At 34.0% G+C, this 19,706-nt stretch overlaps 1 protein-coding gene across 2 annotated transcripts in view; it reads right to left on the bottom strand.

Annotated features, from left to right (window-relative positions):
- Positions 1 to 19,706, bottom strand: part of LOC138715247 (BCAS3 microtubule associated cell migration factor-like) — a 58,305-nt gene that overhangs the window by 38,465 nt on the left and 134 nt on the right. The window contains exons 1-5 of one of the 2 annotated variants that reach the window (XM_069847971.1): positions 19,551 to 19,675; positions 19,249 to 19,378; positions 6,644 to 6,805; positions 3,751 to 3,969; positions 1,761 to 1,945 (exon numbers count right to left, since the gene is read on the bottom strand). In XM_069847971.1, the coding sequence (XP_069704072.1) occupies positions 1,761 to 1,945; positions 3,751 to 3,969; positions 6,644 to 6,805; positions 19,249 to 19,371 (689 nt within the window). In that variant the 5' untranslated portion in view covers positions 19,372 to 19,378; positions 19,551 to 19,675. Of the gene's footprint in view, positions 1 to 1,760; positions 1,946 to 3,750; positions 3,970 to 6,643; positions 6,806 to 19,248; positions 19,379 to 19,550; positions 19,676 to 19,706 lie in introns of those variants that run through there. The other variant, XM_069847970.1, reaches the window with a different exon arrangement.

The raw sequence follows: 19,706 nt of genomic DNA, 5'->3' as shown, positions 1-19,706 counted from the left end.
GCTAGGTTAGTCAGTGTATCGGAAGTCACTTTCGAGGAAAATGCCTATTGCAAAGCAATCTGCTAAACATAAAGCTCAAGAAGAGCTGGGACGCTGATGAGAGCTCGGCTTGGCTCGGCTCGAGCTTTTGCTTAGGCAGGAAGGAGAGAGCTACAAGCCAAGACAAGCCGAGCCAAGAGCCTTATTTTCTCATGTCTTCAATAGAATATAAACAATGGTATGAGAAACCTAGATAAGAAACAATCATTTTTCTCAAGAACAATGAACTGGAATACCTATATGTTTCTTTTTTTTACCTCATAAAGTGCTAAAGAACTTCTACTGATTACTACAGATCTAACAATCTTAAAAGTCCATTACTTTCAGTCTGATCTGCAAACCCTGAAGACACTAACAAGAAGGTAACTATGGTAAAACTTCATTTATACGTTTCTCACTTATACGTTTTTCCCTGAAGTCCTAGCAAAACTCCTATATTTTGCATGTTAATTTATTTCAGTTATACATTTTCCATTCATACATTTCTCACACTTACACAATCGTATTTTAAATCCCAAGAGGTACAAAACTTCACTTATATGTTCTAATTAAATTTTGCTCGAAATTAGCTTCATTGCCGTGAAATGTACCGTATTTATGCACAACAATTTGTTTATCCTAAAATCCAGAAGAAAAAAAAACTGGCGAATATAATACGCACCTATGCTATAAACCACTCAAGATTAAAATTATATTATCAAGACAGGTTATAAAGGCACTCCCTTACCCCTAGCTATACATCACATTCATCCTCATCTGCAGTATCAGAACAGGTCTGGGTTGATGTCAGAACACTGACAATGACTGCTCTTTCGTCCATAATTACTGGTAAATTCTTTTGGTTTAATTAAAGATCCGCAATTGTTGAGAGTTGTATTCATAAAATCTCACAATAAAATAAAATATGTTATTAATGTTATTAAGTCATTCTAGTAGTCAAAAATATTATTCTTATTAGTGATTGTTGTCAAAAATGGACAAGAAATTACGTACGAAAAGTGTGCAAAAGACAAGAAAACACGAAGTCGCAGTGGTCATTTCTGTCAGTTGTTTCCCACATACCTAACATAAATAGAGCATTAATTTTAAATTTGTTCGGGTCTGAGTGTTTGAATATAATATGCACCACAGTTTTCAAGATGACATTTTATTAATAAAAAAAATGCGTATTATAATCACGTAAATACAGTACAATATGTGTTCATTGTTAAGATGTGGCCAGTTTTGAAATTCCTGGAAATTCGAAGTTGTCCATTCTTATCTCCACACATGCTCGGTTCAGTAAATCAGTTATGCGCCTGTAGGAGAATCAATTCAGAGAGGGGAGAGAAGTATGCAAGTACGTGCATATCGAACATTTTAAACAGAGGATCCAGTTCCAAAGCTATGATCGCACTGAATACAACTACATATCCTAACACCACTCCAAGCTGAAAATATTTTTAAAAGTAGACTCAATCTGATATGACGAGAAGGTTGCTGATTGGTTTTTGAATTCCAATGAGTAGAAGAAAGAGGAAGTGTTTTTGTAACAGACTTTTTTTGTAAAATAATCACATTATTAATTATTAATGCTATTTCAGACGTAATTAAATGCTATTTCAGTTATACATTCTTTCACATGTTTTTTTGTTCAGACCCCATGAAAACGAATAAATAAAGTTTTACTGTATTAGCTTTCTGAAGATGATGTGTTCAAATACAAACATTTTTAGACTCACCAACGACTTCCTAATGCAACAGGGTTTGGGTTAGGGCCTGGACAAGGATAGCAAGTCGTAACTGTGAGACGATCTTCGAGAGTGGAGGCATCAAAAACAGCAATTCGTTCAGAAAAGGTGACGACCACAGATCTTCGATTTGCAAGCACATCACTCACTGGATTCTTGAATTTTATGCTCTTCACCTGCAAACAAAATAAAACAATTTATGCAATTGACTTCCGAGAATTCTTGGTGAAAGAAGTCAATAAATAAAGAAAACTTTTCCCGTACGATTTGTACATAGTAACAATAACAACAACAACAACAACAACAACAATAATAATAATAATAATAATAATAATAATAATAATAATAATAATAATAATCACTGGAATCTCACCAGACTTATTTAGAAAACACCTAAAATTCTATTATTAAAAATTACTTAATACGTGCATTCATCAGGATAAAAAGTTGTTCCTGTATAATAAACATCTGTAACATAAACATATGTTAAGAAAATTTAGTATTTTGACAATGTTACTAGCTGTTATACTCATCTAGCAATTCTGTTGAAGCCAAGGAACAATCAAGAAAATAAAATGATGTGCGATCTGCGACTTTCACAGTGATACAATGTTGCTTCCATCATCAGGGAAGGTACGAAAAGGGGAATAGGTACACACAACTCCCAAACATTGGTTGACTGTACATCTAGGGCATGGTGCAAATATTAAAAAATCTGAGATCAAAATAATTACATTCTTCTGAAGTTTTGAAACCATATTCCTTATTTTTAGTTCACAAGACTAATATTTTTTATTAAATTATTAAAACCTCATGGTAAATAATTATTTCGGAAAATGTAGTTTATTGCTTTCGCGTGTTAAATATTAGGTATGGTACCTTGTTGACTAGTTTCAGCCTGTTGTGGGCTATCTTCAGTGCGAGTTCTGAAGATAGCCCACAACAGACTGAAACTAGTCAACAAGATACAGTATCCAATATTTAACACGTACTTACTTACTTACTTATTGGCTTTTAAGGAACCCGGAAGTTCATTGCCGCCCGCACATATGCCCGCCATTGATCCCTATCCTGAGCAAGATTAATCCAGTCTCTACCATCATATCCCACCTCCCTCAAATCCATTTTAATACAATATTTAACACGTGAAAGCAATAAACTACATATTCCGAAGTGATATACTGTTAAAAGTTGAGTAATCAAGATGAATAATTATTTGTTTTTCTCCAATATTTCAGTTGTATTTGAGCTTCTTCTACACCAGTCAAGTAACTTTTGAATGTAAAATTTGTACCATTAGATATTTCACCTAGGTATAGTTTCATTGCTCCACACCATAACATTGTGGTCTAAGGTGTCATGCCTTGGACTAGCATTACAGATTGAGTGAAAGTTCGAGTCTTTATGGGGGAAGAAATTTTCTCATGAAATTTCAGTCGATGCATAGAACAAGTGCACACCCAACATCATGCTGAATCTGGGAAGCTACAGCAGATAGCAAAATCCGGTTCTGCAAGACACCTATAATGGCTGGGGGAAACATCATGCTAATCACATGTTTATTCCATATTGGTTAGATGGTTTTTACCTCTGTTGAGGCATGTGGGGGTGAAGTCAGCAGTCAGATAGTAGGGCTGTTGTACAAAATACAGTAATAAAATAATAAAGATATAGGCCTTAGTCAGAACGATCTGGAGCTGGAAAAGATTAAACTTTTAAACCATGAAATAGGAGGAAAAGAAGAGGAAGGAGACGAAAAAGTGGAGAAGAAGAAGAAAGGAGAAAAGGAAAGAGAAGAAGACGTGAAAGGAGAAAAATAAAGGAAAGAAGCAAGAAGAGGGAGAGAAGGGGTAGAAAGGAATGAGGAGAAAGATAAGTAGAAAAAAATAAAAGAGAAGGAAGGTGGCTGATTGTGCTGAATGCAAATACATGGTGTGATGCTAAACTATAATATTTTTCCCACTTAAGACTATGTAAGTACCTGATCTCCTCCTCTAAGCGAGATGAAACTAAGGGAACAGAACTGAGGAGAAGGTCCTCCAGCACAGTCACAAATAGCCACGAGAGGTCTTTTATGAGAAAATGTATCCGGAACACCACAGTCGGTGCCAGGTGTGGGAAGAATCCGCAATGTTCGCACAACTCCTTGACGCCACGACAGAACTTCTGTTGCCTCTCCACTGGCTGGTATCGCCCAGACCTTAAGAAATGCATTAAAATCAGTATACAATTTACTTTCATTCCATACATTAATCTTACAATCTATACATATTAAACCTAGATTTATATATAATACCAAGATCAAATCACTTGTTCTGAAAGAAATGTAAACACTGCCATGTAATTTCTACCTTCTGCTACGCGTGTAATTCATCAACTTTCTCTTATATATGTTCGTATTTAAAAGTTGATATACATACTTCGAGCTCTGTCATGTTCTTCCTGTGGAAATAATTAAAAATCCTTTTTGTTTTTGCTTGCCTGACGAGTTTGTAATTGGGCAAAAGTAGGTATGCAATTGTTATTGTATAAATGTCGAAAGACTCAAATTTTAACACTTAAAAACATACGAGTATACTTAATTGTTGTGTTATTAATTGCTCTGTGTATGTCATCAACTCTTATTCTTAGTATTCTCATTCCTGTTTTTACTTAATAATGCTATAATCCCAGTATATTCAAAAACGTTTTAGTGTTGCTATCGACATTTGTTTAGATATGAAGACCACGGGTGTAAATAATGGTAACTAGACCACGGAACTTCATGCAATTACATGTTTTTATTGATTTGGCATATTGAAAATGTAAAAGTAGATCTTTGCCGATCATGTTTTTATGTTCAAATGAAGCCAACTTTATTTTGCATAAATGCATATTTCGAGAGTTTTCCCTTTTAAATGCATATATATTTTTATTTTGCACATTTAAATACGTATGAAGAATACAGGAGAAAAACAATTGTTACATTTCTGTAAGGGTGAGATAATGATCTAATTCATTATATTACTGCAAAATTTATTGCTGTTCCTATTGAAAATCAAGGAAAGGATATCTGTACCCATGGTGATAATTCTCCTTTTCACCAGTTTTAATGAGAATGACATTAAATTTTGTTGTAATCTTTTTAATTAGATAATGACATCATCCTTACGAAATTCTGACATTCATTTTTTTTTTCCCGTGTACCCTTCATATAGCCTATTAATATATTTCCTGGTTTTTCCCGATTTATTATCTAATTCAGAATTTCTGTTTAATAAAAATAAGAATAATTTCCAAGAAATATAACAATTTTTTCAGAAATAAAATTAATAATTATTTAATTACATACTGTTGAGGACATGAAATTGCTGCAATGACAATGGATACTTGTCCCTAGTGTAGAAATTGGGTCATTTTCCACTTTAACAGGAGGCTGGCTGTTGTTCTGTGTACTACTAGCTGTGTAAGTGTAATTTTTCAGGAAAGAGGGCAAAAATATGCGTCGTCTAGATATCATTCAGAATTTTACCACCTTTTACTCCGATTTTGTAGGACCAAAAATGTATTTCGCCATCTGTGACAATAAGCTCACGTATTGTTGAGGTCATGGAACTGCTGCGAAGACAATGCTGCTAGTGTGCTCTGATTTCGTAGAAACAGAACTGAATGAATTTAAACACCTGAGACAATGAAGTCTCGTGGAGTTTAAATTTTCATTTCAACAAGTTTTACTGCACAATCAAGTGAATAACCAGTACATGATCAATCTGTTTACAAGTTTAACCTCTGACATGCCGAAAGAAAAATGTAACAGAAAAGATTTATTGAAGAAATAGGTTTCTGAAGACAAATGCTTTTCTACTGATGGGAAAATCGTCTTTTGTGCAATATGGCTTCTTAACACTTATTACTTTTAATTATTTTAATTTATATCATATTATGAAACCTCTAAAATGTGTTTTTTTACTGCATATTTCAATAGTTTTTACTGCATAGTTGCATGCATATTTTTAAGTGCATGAAGTTCCGTGGTCTAATGATAACCAACGTATACAAATTGCACACTTTTTACCACAAACACAGATGGCTGTAATATTTATCAAGTAGCATAATACAATCATCTGTTAACATATTCACATAATTCTTCAAATGAAAGATAATGTGGCTTAAACCAGAAAACTGTAAATCTCCATTTTGAGGGTTATCACTGTTTACACCAGAGGTCTTCCTAATATGTTAACACCTAATACTAAGAAGGACTTGATCAAGAACCTCAGCTGCACTACTGGGCATGATATTGTGATAACATCATTGCTACCATGCTCTCCATCACTGACACTATATGCACACATAGAATCTGAAAGAATTCATACATAATGAATATAGCGTTTCAATTCATATGCTTGTTGTGTCTTTGAAGCAAATGTGTACGAGCTTTCTTGACTGATAGAGAATGTATAGTCAAATGTTTATTGGTGTCTTTGAAGCAAGCATGGAGTACATCTGACAGGTATGAAGTGTTAAATCGAATACTTATGTATTTTTGAGAGCAAGTGTGTTATGAGTGCACTCTACTGGTATCAATTGGCTGTCAATTCAATGAAAGTAAAGAAAACACACATTTCCATTATGTATGACTTGCCACAATAAATTCTAATATTTGTATTTGATATTTTGATTTCAAAATTCAGTCCTGCCATGATAAACTCCACAAGAAGTCAGTAGTATGTAGTTACATTTACACAACAGAATATTTAGTTACTTTTGTATGTTACAAAAATTGAAATTCAGAAAGAATCGTGGCGGCGGCAGTGGTGATAACACTGATAACATTAATATAAGTTTTCTCTTTTTTACAATTATAATACCTAAATAAGTAAAATGCACAATACCTGCACTCCACTGCCATATCCCAAAACCAGAAGTAATGGAGGTGAACCACTTCTATCATCAGCTGAATCAGGGTAAAGTGCCGGGTCGTTTATATCTCCATACTCGAATCTAGCCCAAGTTATGGCTTCTTTTCCTTCCCCCAGAGGAGTACTGGTATAGGCCTAGAGGCAAGTAGATATTTGTTTACACTCACTTTCACTTACATAAAATTATCCATAAACAAAGAACAAGTGAGATTACCATTGCAAGAAAATGGGAACTACTGTATATACTGCTGAAAATAGTATATTATTTTATAAACAATGAAGGGCTATCCGAAATTTAATAAATAAGTGACTTCTTGAACTTTTCAATGAGTAAAATTTTAAATGTAAGTCTAAGCCAGAAAAGTAAAATAAATAATAAATATGAAGGCTTTATATGTTAATCACTTTCTCTTTGTGACAGTTACTATTACTGCAGTTTTCATATAACAAGTTACAATACAAATAATGTAGCATACTTCATAGGTTAAAGAATTGTATTACTTGGTTGGTTACCTATTATTAACACTTCAACTTATTTGCATTCTGCTAATGTGACAGTGTGGAGAATTTATTACTTTTGACGATAGATGAGAGCAACAGCAAAATCAAATTTTGTTGTAGACGGAAATGACCAGCAAATTTTACTCAATACTGTTCATTTAGAGACAGGATTCTTTTGAGTGGCATACTTTCCTTCTACAGGAAAACATACTAAAGAAATTATGACCATAAAAAAGGACGTCAGATTTACTTATAGCAAGTACTGGCAACAATTTGACCACAATTTTGTTATTAGTAATGTACTGTATTTAATACTACTTTAAAAACAATGAAGGTTTATAACAGTCAAAATGAAAATTCAGAGAAAGTCTTTATGAACAAATACGTTTATTTGTAATGTAATTACAATTGAAAACGAACGAAATACGTTATAAAAAATCGTATCATGTCGTTACGAAGTATATTCAAGAGACTGGTCTAAGATCACAAAGTGTCAGAATATTTCACACCCTTCTAGAAAAACTGAAAAATTCTGAAACGTTTGTTAAACCGTTCAACTAGGATATCTGAATTACTTCAGAAATATTTATAATATTCAGAAATAATCCGAAAACAGATCAATAATTTTACCAGAAAAAAATCCACAAGAAGATATTATCACGGAATATTTTTCTAGTACTATTCGTAAATTATCATTCTCAGCAACTCTCTCACATAAGAAATTCTTGACTCTGCAATTATCTGGAAGAGTACGCCTAACAAAATTTGAAATTTCAAGATTTTAAAACTTAAATTACAATGGAGCAATGTTAGCTAGTAAATGCATTTCCACATTTGAGATCTGAGTTCAAAGTCCATTTAGTCCAAGCAGAACTTGTAGTGAACAAAGACAAGGTTGGGGCATATTTTATTGGTGTACTCCCACCTACCTCTACCATACTTTCACCACTTATCCGTAATATACAACCATTCTTCACTAGTGGGAAACTATTGCACCATGCCATTTTTTCTAGGAGACTTAACTGTATGAAATCTCTACAGACAACTTTCTTTGAAGCAATCAGAGGAATCCCTGTAGTTTGCATTGATACACGAGTATTTTAATGTGAAACCACGAACAAGTAAAATTACATTAAAAACCTGGAAACGATTTGTAGTGGACACAAGATAATGGGGAAACACTTACCAAAGAACTTCTTTATACACTGTGACAGTATAAGTACTAATTGTTTATTTTCACACAGTGAACTTCCTCAACGAGGTGAGAGGACAGACAGGCTGAATGCTTGCTAAGAATCTGTCATGACTCTCCCCCCAAGGAAATTCCTTGTATGAACAAACTGTCTTCTGCATCAAGCCCCCCAAAGCCAACCTCATTGTCCGTGTCCGCATGGCATGAATAATACAACGAAGATGGAGTGGTGGATCTTGGCGTATCATCATCGTAGCCAAAAAGACTTAGCAGGAACCCTGAAATCTGGCAAATGAGGTTCTCGTATGTTGGCCTAAAAGTCTTACATATTGTTATTATTTTCTAAAAACAAACTAATATTATACTCAAAATCTACTACAGATCTCTAAAAGTCTATTCCATCACCAAGAAAGGAATAAAAGAAAAGTTATGTTACTGTACAAATTCTAATAGTCCGACAGTGAGTGAGTGGAGGGTTGTTTTAACATGGTATGAAGGACATGGACAATCTAAGAACCTGTAATATAGAATGTATATAACTGAACTTTTATAAAATACAATAAAAATGAAGCGGATTCTGCATACTAGTGAAAGTGTTACAAAATATATGCTTAAGGAAGAACATAACTGTTCCAGACATAAAATATAGCACAGTCCTCAACAACAATGGATTCAACAGTTTCAAGTTTTTAATTGTTTCAGAAAAAATTATCTGGTGAATTATGATTTACTTCCACTATAAAAAAATATACAGATAATAATTCAATAAATACTAAATATATAATAAAAATCGATGTGAAAAAAAATTAAGTAATATGTACCCCACCCTAAGTATGTACATAGAATGTATTATTTAATAAAATAATATTTAATGCATTCATGTCAAAATTTAAAGAGAATCATAATGGGAAAATAACCTAATAAAAAGGTCAGAAAAAAAAACGAAAATAATAGCCTACAAGAAAGGAAGAAGAAGAAAAGCAAGAAAGAAAAGAATAAACAAAGACAATTTTGAAATAATTATACTATTTTAAATATTATCAAAAGACAACGATATCTTAATGTAATTCATACACATACTTTTAAGCACGAGAATTGGATGAAAGAAAAAGGGAACTAAACATACCAAAGCACTCAATAATGTTAAAAATAAAATCGCAAAAGTTATGTCTGGTGATGAAAAAGAATGTACATACAAAAAATATTTATCACCTACAATCCTGTATATTTTGAAGTATTTTTTTTAATACATTTAACATTCTGGCTTGCTTAATCTTCCACAACTGTTGTCTTCCAGGAAAGCATCTCCAGCAGATCAGTAATCAATTACTGGTGTCATTAATAACTGGATTATTAGGATTCCAACAGAAATCCTGGCTACATTTTCTTCCTCCCTGCTCCCAGATAAAGATTACAATATCACACCCTAGTTCTAGAAACAAAACTGTTCTCTTATAATATAATGTACTGCAAATTAGTATCATGCTTTAGTTTTGGTGATTTAATTTTCACTTTGATTTATTACTGATAATCTTCATGTGATACCAATATCGAACAGGAATGAAAATTGAAAACAAAATGTTTAAAGATGAAAGAGAATTCCACGGTAACGGCTATTTTTCAATTAAACTTTTAGTAGAAAAATATCGGGAATTCAATATATATACATGTTGCTTTTATACATTTTGCTAAGACATTTGACAAAGTTTTAATAAAAACAAATTATTAGAGATATCGGTCAAAGATAATGTTATGTAACAAATCATATTTAATTTCTCATTTTATTTATTGCATTCTAAAACTCTTACATGAGGATTGTAGCTTTGAGATGTGAAAAAGGTAAAAAATTATACAAAAAGATATAATACATAGTAAATAGACATTCAATTTGCAAAGACAGATGAAAGCAAGCTTACAGCTTCTGAAATAAGATTCCTTAAAAGAACAGCAGGCTATATATAAAACAGAACTCAAAACAAAATGAAGAAATTACGAAGGAAGAACTCAACATTCAACCCATCTTGAGTTTAATTTCCCACTACCAAGTCAACTGGAGAAGCCAGCATGAGCAAGAATGAGCACCAGCATTGTCCTGTACACAATGTATATTAAAATTCAAGAAAAATGTTTAACTTAGGAAAAAGTATGCAGTAAGAAGAGTAATAACAATTATAGACTGATAGTGAAGAACCAGCCATAGGTTAGCCAAATGAGAACTTCTCACTAAAGGCATTAGGAGCAATTCCCAACTGATCACATGGTATCTACATTAAGCAAAACGTCTTTTGAAACAGGTTTTCTTTGAATACTTTGGCATTAATTGTTGGCATTCTCATTCTATCCTTCCTTCATTATTGCTATATATCTCATTATTTCTGGATGTCTTTTGCATAATTATTTAATGTCCCTGTTCAAATACAGATGAACTAATGACATGGTAAACTGATAAAGGAGCAATAGTGAATTGAGAACAGTACGTGAAACGAAACTACTCCAAGAAAACAGAATCTATCCTAGAGCAAACTCTGCCCCCCTTTATTGAAAAGCCATTACCTGATTGAGCTACAACAGTGCCCTTGTAAGTGATGGTTAATCCTTGCTTTCCTCCCTTACAAATCACTTTTTGACTTACTGCATTACTAGAATAACTGTTAATATACCACACTAATGAACAGACCAGATATATAGTATATTCTTGATTATTCATGCGAGTATTATCCATTTTGCAGATTAACCATGCATTATTTTGGCTCAGTAATATATTTTTTAATAAATATAAAAATACATTTATTTATACTTCATGATACTCAAACTGAAAATGGTGAGCTGTAAACTAAGCTTTGTATTGTGTCCTAGAAAGAGGTACTAAACATTCCGTTATGAAAAGAGGGGGTAAAGTTATAATTCACACTATATGCACTGTAACATAGTCGACTAGCAGATTCCGGAAATTTTTCACTCAGTAGTTGTTTACAACTTCTTTTGCATATCTATGCGCAAGTGCTGTTGTTTTGAATATTGCAGTTATGTCAGTGATAAAACAAAAAAGAGTTCTTTGTGTGTGAAACAGAACTATGGAAGCCCTCCGATCTCAGTTAGAACATCTGACCACCTCACCCTTGCTCCAGCCTTACCAAAAATACAACATGGTTTCTTCCTTCATTTGTCCGAAGCTTGTATACCCTTTTCAAACAACCCCTCCCGATAAATTATCTGTCAAGTTCCTCAAAGATGTAGATCTTCTTATTAAAAGCTCAATTAAGGACATCCTACAACTTCCTGGAGATATTCCAGGCAATAAGTTGTATTCCGACAAGAAATTTAAAGGCTTAGGTATTTTCTGCGCACATTGGGAAGCCTACTTGCAACACGTCAACTCTTGCATGAAGTTGAATATGTGTAATAATATGTACATAAACAACACTAGATGTCTAATGGAGGAAGCTAAACATTGTTTGAACAACCTTCAAATCAATGAAACTGAACACCTAACTTCTACGAGTGGAGTAATAAACACCAGAAAAATTAGGACCGAATTACGCCAGCGAGAGTACAACGCATGGTACAACTTACCTCAAAAGGGAAAAGCCGTTATTCTGTACAGCGAATTCACTCCCTCTAACAAATGGATAACTAAGCCCAATGGAATGACTAGCGATGAATGGAAGGAGGCTATCAAGATGACTGCCAACGTAAGCGCTGTAAGAGCCATACCCGGTAGGTCTCAGGACAACCACTGCAGGCGATGCCTCAGTGAGATAGAAACCCTTGGACATGTCCTGGGAGCCTGCCCTTATGGCGAAACATTGCGTATACATAGGCACCATGCAATTAGAACTAAATAGGCTGATGCCCTTATAAAACTAAAATACACCGTCTATGAAGAAGTCCACGAAACTGCCGACAATGGCAGTAACAGACGAAATGACATAATCGCCATTAGCGAATCCCTGTCTCAGGGTATGATAATCGACCCCACCATCAGGTTTGAAACGTATAAAGGACAGCCCGAAGATGTACATGAGGAGAAACGAGCAATCTACGTTCCAACCATCCCGTATTATAAAGATAAATACCAACTTCACGATATCAGTGTTACGGGATTGATGTTTGGAGCAAGAGGAACGATACCCAACTTCTCGTCTCAATTCTGTAAGACCCTAGGACTGCACAAATCTTTTCTGAACGAACTGGCCCTCCTCATAATTAAAGAGTCAGTCAAACTTTTACAGAACCACGTATATGGACTCTTAATTCAGTGTATGGAAAAAAATTGACGCACCATTATCATTTTTCTTTTTCCTTCTTCGCTTTCATTGATTCTTTACTTGAAATTTTTTTTTCTTCTGTAAACTGCCATTGTTTGTTTGTGTATTTGTTTGCCTTTTTTCTTACTCTTTTAGCTCTCATCTTTTATTTTGTTCTTGTATTGTTTTGTATGCTTTGTCTAATGGCAGCCTCTAATTTGAGGAAGCTCTGATAAATAAATAAATAAATAAATAAATTATTATTATTATTATTATTATTATTATTATTATTATTATTATTATATACCTAATTCATATTTAAATGTAAAACATTCAGTTCATATGAGAGTCATTTCATAAGTCATGGCAACTATGTTATATTTTCCGAATAATCGAAAATGTGGTTAGTTCAGTATATACTGTTTGCAAACTTGTACACTGTATGGAACACCACCGCCAGATTGCGTCTGTGTACATTGGCGGCTAGTTGACAGCACACGCAAAAGTTAGTATGCTAGAGGCTGTGCTCCAAGATGGATGTAAGTAAAGTTGAACAGTGTTCATGCGTGAAAATTGCATTCTTCTTGGCATAAAAGCTCGTCAGTGTCATTTTGAGCTACGAGAAACATTGGATGATAGTGTGTTGGAACATCTTCCCTACACACCTGATCTCAGTCCATGTGACTTTGATCTCATTCCACAATTGAAGAAGCCGCTGCTTGGGAAGCAGTTTGCAAACAGGGAGAACATCTTAACAGCATTTCAACAAAAGGTGACACCCACAGCCAATGATATTCAACACCCACATCATTGTTGGCAAAGATGTGTGGAAGCCTTGGGGATTATTTTGAAGGGTGTTAGCTGTGAGTAATGTACTTTGTTTCCTTTTGTGCGTAATAAAACAATGATTTCTATTTACGCATCTTTCAATTTCCCTTACCCATTGCCTCCTGTACCCAAACCCAATTTAGTATTAGCATTGCGAAGCACATTCCAGTGACCTTCAATCACATATAGTGAATTTCTATTCCTGCAGCTTTATTGGCTGAAATAATATGCTGCCATGGCTTATGAAATGACCCTCGGTATTAAAATAAATTTGAAATTTAAAGCTAAATAAATACACTGATTATCTTGCAAGTATCTACAATAAAAGAGGGATTTTTGGATTATCCATGCTTTCAGATTAACTGTACCCATCTCCCAGTCATTAGCTCGGATAATTGGGAGTACACTGATACCAAGGATGATATAACATAAACTGACTACAAGTGTTGATATAGGCTACACCCACAATGTCAAACACTTCATCCTTCTCCTACTAACAAGAAAAATTATACAAAAATAGGCCTATATATTTTTCAAACAGTCATTCCCATAATGTTTACTAGCACATAATACAAAGAGTTGTTTCAAAGCTCTTGTAGGCTACAACGTTAAAAACACAAAATTATTACTTTTATGTTACTGTCTGGCCTGTTATAGGCTGCAGTATTGAGATTTTCATATTTCACTTGATTTGAAAACTAAAACAACAAAAACTTGGGTGTCCTGACAAAGAGTGAGACAGGCATGAAACAAGCAAAATAACATCGAAGTAAAACATATTAGCATTAATGTGTTTATTTATATGTCCTGAAGCTTTGAACCAATCTGTTTATGATAAAGACAAAACAAGAACTACACTTTTTAAGTACGAGTAAATAAAAAAAATCAGAACATGAAAATGAAAATACCATAACTTAAGTACTAATACATTAAAAGCAATAAATCATAAATAGAATGAAGTAAGAAAGAGAGACATAACATAAAATTCAAGTAATATATACAATTCAAATATAAACTTCTATTTGTTAAAATACGTGTAGCATTATACTCTACAGAAAAAAAAAACACTACTTCACTAACATATGAATGACGAATAGTGAAAGGAGAAAGCATCATCCTATTGACGAAGTTACTATTAAGTTGCCAATCACTAAGTTAACCAGCCACATTATGTATATATTGTCCGATTAAAAATACTTTAGAACTGACTAAGGTGTAAGGGAACAGCGTTGTGTCTGTACACAATGTGGCATTGAGTCACAGTTCGGACCTGGCAGCTGCATGTAACAACTCGTTACAAAAAACATTAGTCAATGCAGCAATGAATGATAAATTGTGTCTTGACATTTCAATACCAATATAAATTGAACCAATATCACTGAATTTTGTGTGACAAATACGTTAACACAGATAATAATTAGAAATGTAAACGACTATATTTTGTTTACCTCTTTGACTAGAAATCTGATGACATGAATCACTGCCATCGTATTAGATCACGATGGCAGTGCATGAATTCACGCAACAAGGTTTGCATTGTAATCCCTTGACAACGATACTGGTAACTAAATCTATGGACCTTCCGAAATATTGGATAATAATAATAATAATAATAATAATAATAATAATAAACAAATAACTGAAAAAGACTGATTTAGCCTATAAAGTATAATGAATGTAACATATTACCTGACCATTCTGTTTGTGGAACGGCAATTGTTTGTACTAATACACAGCACGCTGCTGTTCTGTCACGTGTGCAGTATAATCTCTCTCTTATTCTAGTCATAGATTATGTCTTTCTTTTTCCCATAGAGTAACAACATAAGATCGCAGCACCGCTGTTTATGTTTCCTTTTCCTACTTCTTCTTCTTCTCATGGACTACAGCCGTTTGCCAGCCTTGACTGCCCCAACAATTGTCCTCCATCTCATCCTACCACTTGCTGCTCTCCTCCATGCCCCCACACCACTCCTCAACAGGTCGTCCTCTACAGACTGCAACTATCTCACTGGAGGTCTTCAGACTCTTCGACTGCATATTATAATTGCAATCTATTTCCCCATCTGTTTCCTCTCCATCAAGTAGTTATTGGAAGTGTTGTTTCCATGTTTTCATTATCTCATCTATATTAGTAGTAAGTGACCCATCGTTCTGCCTACAGGCCATAGCTCTGGTCTTGAATGGTTTCCTTTCCCTTTTCCTACTAATGCATTAAATTCTTAAATACAATGGTTTAAGCAAAGAAAGAAGAAATAAGAGAATATTTTTTCTTAAGCTAATTCGAATGTAGTGGTTTGACTTACATCCTGTTATAAAAGTAAGTGTATGAGGGACATTAATTTTAAAAGTAGCTAAACTTAATATTAACCCACTACAATCACCATAGAATAATAATTTTCAGTTGAATCCAACTTAGCTTATTCGTAGATGCATGCTGCGAGAATTGAACAATGTGCTTTTCCCACACTGCAATCCAGGATTTTACGTGTTTCAGCCCTGCTGTGATAGGCAAATACATACGAGGAACCAGCTCGAATAGGTTGACTGCAGCCCATGTCTCCCTCACACAACAACTGCCAATCTTAAAGAATTTTTAATTGGACAATAAGTTATAGCCTATGTCAAGAACCTGCACATACTTCAAAACTATTCTAACCAACTGTAGCTCAGTTATGTCAGTGGAAGTTCTTTTTACAGATACTGAAGTATCTTAGTTTAGTTTAGAATTATTTTTCGTTTAATTTTACTCGATTTCTTCAACCCTTTCAGTCAAATTGTATCTAATCCTAAACAAAATGTTGACTATAGAAATATTTTGAGTATGACACTAAATTTAGAATCTCGAGGACTTATGTACCACATCTCCAAGTTGTTGGGAAGTGGAAGAAAGGAAAAATGAAATGATGGGGAGATGGAGGTGGAATAGGCAGTACAACTGTCACAGCCAAAAATGTGACTTCTAGTGAAGCACATGGAAGGAACAGGGCCAGAGTGTGGCATTCCAGTTAACAGCATTCTCCTTCCTTTCCTCAGAGGCAGATAGTACGTGGACATTACTGTTAAGCATTGAAGGATGGGTTTACATTATAAGCTAAAGATCTATGTGGCAACACTGTCGACACTTGTCTTTAGGACCAGAAAGGTGAATGATGAATTTAATTCCTACTCACTGTTCCAAGCATGCAGTAAGTGAGTAAGTGTTAGGAAGTTCAAAACAGACGTTACGGAACTGTCAGAAGTCAGTTCTTTGCTTGCTACAGCTCTAGAGCTTTACATTTTTTGCATTCTACACATAAAATGCAAGCTAAAATGCTATGTTATTCATACAATTGGAAGTTAAAAAGCAATTACATGAGAAGTTCTTTAAAAACAATGCAAAAAAGCAAAATAAAAGAAACTACGAAAATTATAAATAAAATGTAAGTAGTCAAGTAGGAAGAGGTTAGGTCTACTGTATTGCCTTCCTACCAATAGTAAGTTAATGACAAGATAGGCCTAGGTCTATCAGTCTATATTCAATATGATTAATGAAAACAAAAATATTTATTAAAATTTATAAAAATTAAATGATTTACCTATCTTCGAATCAAATCTGGAAAACCCACAGCATTAGGCCTACATAGGTAGTTGAGATGCGTTTTTATATTGGGATGGATTTTCATATTTTTCTTGAAATATATGGATGAACTGGTTATCACGTACATTCTCTAATGAATTCACTATAGAAGAGCAAACTTCTCACAAAGAGGATACAATCCACAATAAAATTATCTGGATCACAAACTCCATCTCAAGCTGTGACAAGCCTACTTTGCTAAAAAATAGCAGTATAAGTTAATAGAAACATAGGACTATAATACATTTTAAGCCAATAAAAAGACTAGCAGGAAAGAAATGGGGATGCTCTAGGAATACTTTGAACAATACATACAAAATGTTTATACAGCCAGTGCTGACATACTGCGGAGAAATTTTAATTACTTCACCTTTCATAAACGACATAGAATATGTTCAAAACCAAGCTCTCAGACTCATTACTGGTGGAATCAAAACAACTCCAATAGATTCTATGAGATTCCTCACTAATATTAACAGTATCAAAATGACAATAGAAGAAAAAGCACTGATTCAATATGAAAACTCATCAGATTACCAGGAAACAATTGGCATTGATACAGTCTTCTATGTAGATTGAAAACTCAAAAAAGTTTCATATCCATTGTTCAAGAATTAAAACAGAAAATCAATATCCCGAATTTAAAAGAAAACTTACAAATTAAACCAAACCCTTTAACTCTATTAAATATAGAATATAATCTAAATTTAACAGAAGAAATACTGAAATCAGAAGTAAACACTGAAATACTGAAACAATTGTCTTTAGAGACAATTAATATTAGGTACCCTCCACAAAATTGGCTTCATTTATACACCGACGGATCCTTGATCTCCAGAGAACAAGGTGCCAGTGCAGGTGTTATGTGCTGTCTCTTCTCACTTTATAGGTCTCTTGGATATGGAACAACAAGTTTTGATGGTGAAGTCATTGCAATAAGTGAATGTCTCAGGAATCTTCTATGCCACATCAATAAATTTAGGAATGCAGTTATATTGTCAGACTCCAAAGCAGCTATTCTATCGATAGTCTTTACACAAACATCTTAATCTCAAACAGCAGAAATTACTAAAATGCTCTCTCAATTAATATCACTCAAAAAAAGAATTGTATTCCAATGGCTACCATCCCATTGTGGAATCCTGGGAAACGAGAATGCGGATGCTTTAGCAAAGAAGGGCAGCACTGCTACTTACAGACCTGTTACTAAATCTACGTATTACTCTGTGAAGATTTATTAAATCTACATACATAGACTTCAACAAACAAAATTTGATAACACAATCCCAAGGGAAAAAATGGAACTCTCTGCATCAAAATCCACAGTTAATTCCCTATTTACCACGAAAATCGTCTGTAGCTGCATTTAGATTGGCAACAGGCCATGATTGTTTGGCTAAACACCTGCATAGAATTGGAATATATCAGTCCCCTAACTGCCCATTGTGCAACTCAAACCAAGAAATGGATTCGGAACACCTCAAAATCTGTGCTTCATTGGCTGGTCATGATAATAGCTTTGAAAAATATTGGAGTGCAAGAGGTCAAATGACTTTATTGTCAAACGCCTGGCATTAAAAAACAACAACAACATTCTAAGCCAAAAATTGGTCTAATGCATCCAAGGTACTCTTTTACCACGCGGTTTGTGTTGGAAAAAATAAATCCCCTCATGAATCTGGACACCCCGCCTAAAGGATATCCCATTACAAATCTAGACCTATATCCTTTATTGGGGCATAAAATCCAGATAAATTCACTTCATAGAAGGGCAATAAAATAAAATGTTACTTTCTGAAGTGGACAAAGAAATAAACCAACATCGAGTATGATAGTCGGAGGTGTATTGGAGATAGGGAGATGGAACTTTATTAAATAAAATTAGCATTTATATTCTTGTTGGTAAATTAATACAAGCATAAAAAACCAAAACAAAAGACAACTGAAATGTTATGCTCGCTCGCTCCCTCTCTCTCCTTTCTCTGAAACCACTTTACCCTAACTTGGCAACAGGACAGCTCTTACGACAAAATATTAGAATTATACGAGTTTCCAAGTACCTTCTTAAACTCTTCTCATCAAACACTGTGTCCTTTGCAAATGAATGTAATTTTCAAACTTCATTCATAAGACCCTATGTATAAACAACAAAGACACCCACATATGCAAATCGGAAAGTATCATTAGTTACCTGTGGAACAACTTCATTGATGAATCCAGCAACACTCTCAATAATAGAACGATCACTAACTGGTTGTGGGGCAACAACATGACCTCCCTGACGACTTGATTTGCGAGGCGATTCAGCAGACATTGTTGTGCTGAGAAATGACAAATGACAATAAATACTACCTGTTTACATCATTAGATCAATCTTTGCTTTCACAGCGGAAGGACGGAACAAAGTAACGGCTATTTTAAAACATTTAAGCTATTGTGTAATTTACTAAGAGTATACTAATTTTATAACAAAACAGAACTTAATAGACGTACTTAAAATAACTAAAGTTTTGGCAGACAAAGCCTGGAAATCCTGAATGACTTCATTAAGTATTATTCTGAACTAAACGCTCATTTTCGATGAATCATATATTACTGATAAATTTACGCTTTAACATAAACACACATTTATCCGATAATATAACTTAC

Source organism: Periplaneta americana, chromosome 15, assembly GCF_040183065.1.
Source record: "Periplaneta americana isolate PAMFEO1 chromosome 15, P.americana_PAMFEO1_priV1, whole genome shotgun sequence".
In the NCBI taxonomy this organism is placed as follows: domain Eukaryota; kingdom Metazoa; phylum Arthropoda; class Insecta; order Blattodea; family Blattidae; genus Periplaneta; species Periplaneta americana.
This window is presented reverse-complemented; position numbering and strand designations above follow the sequence as displayed.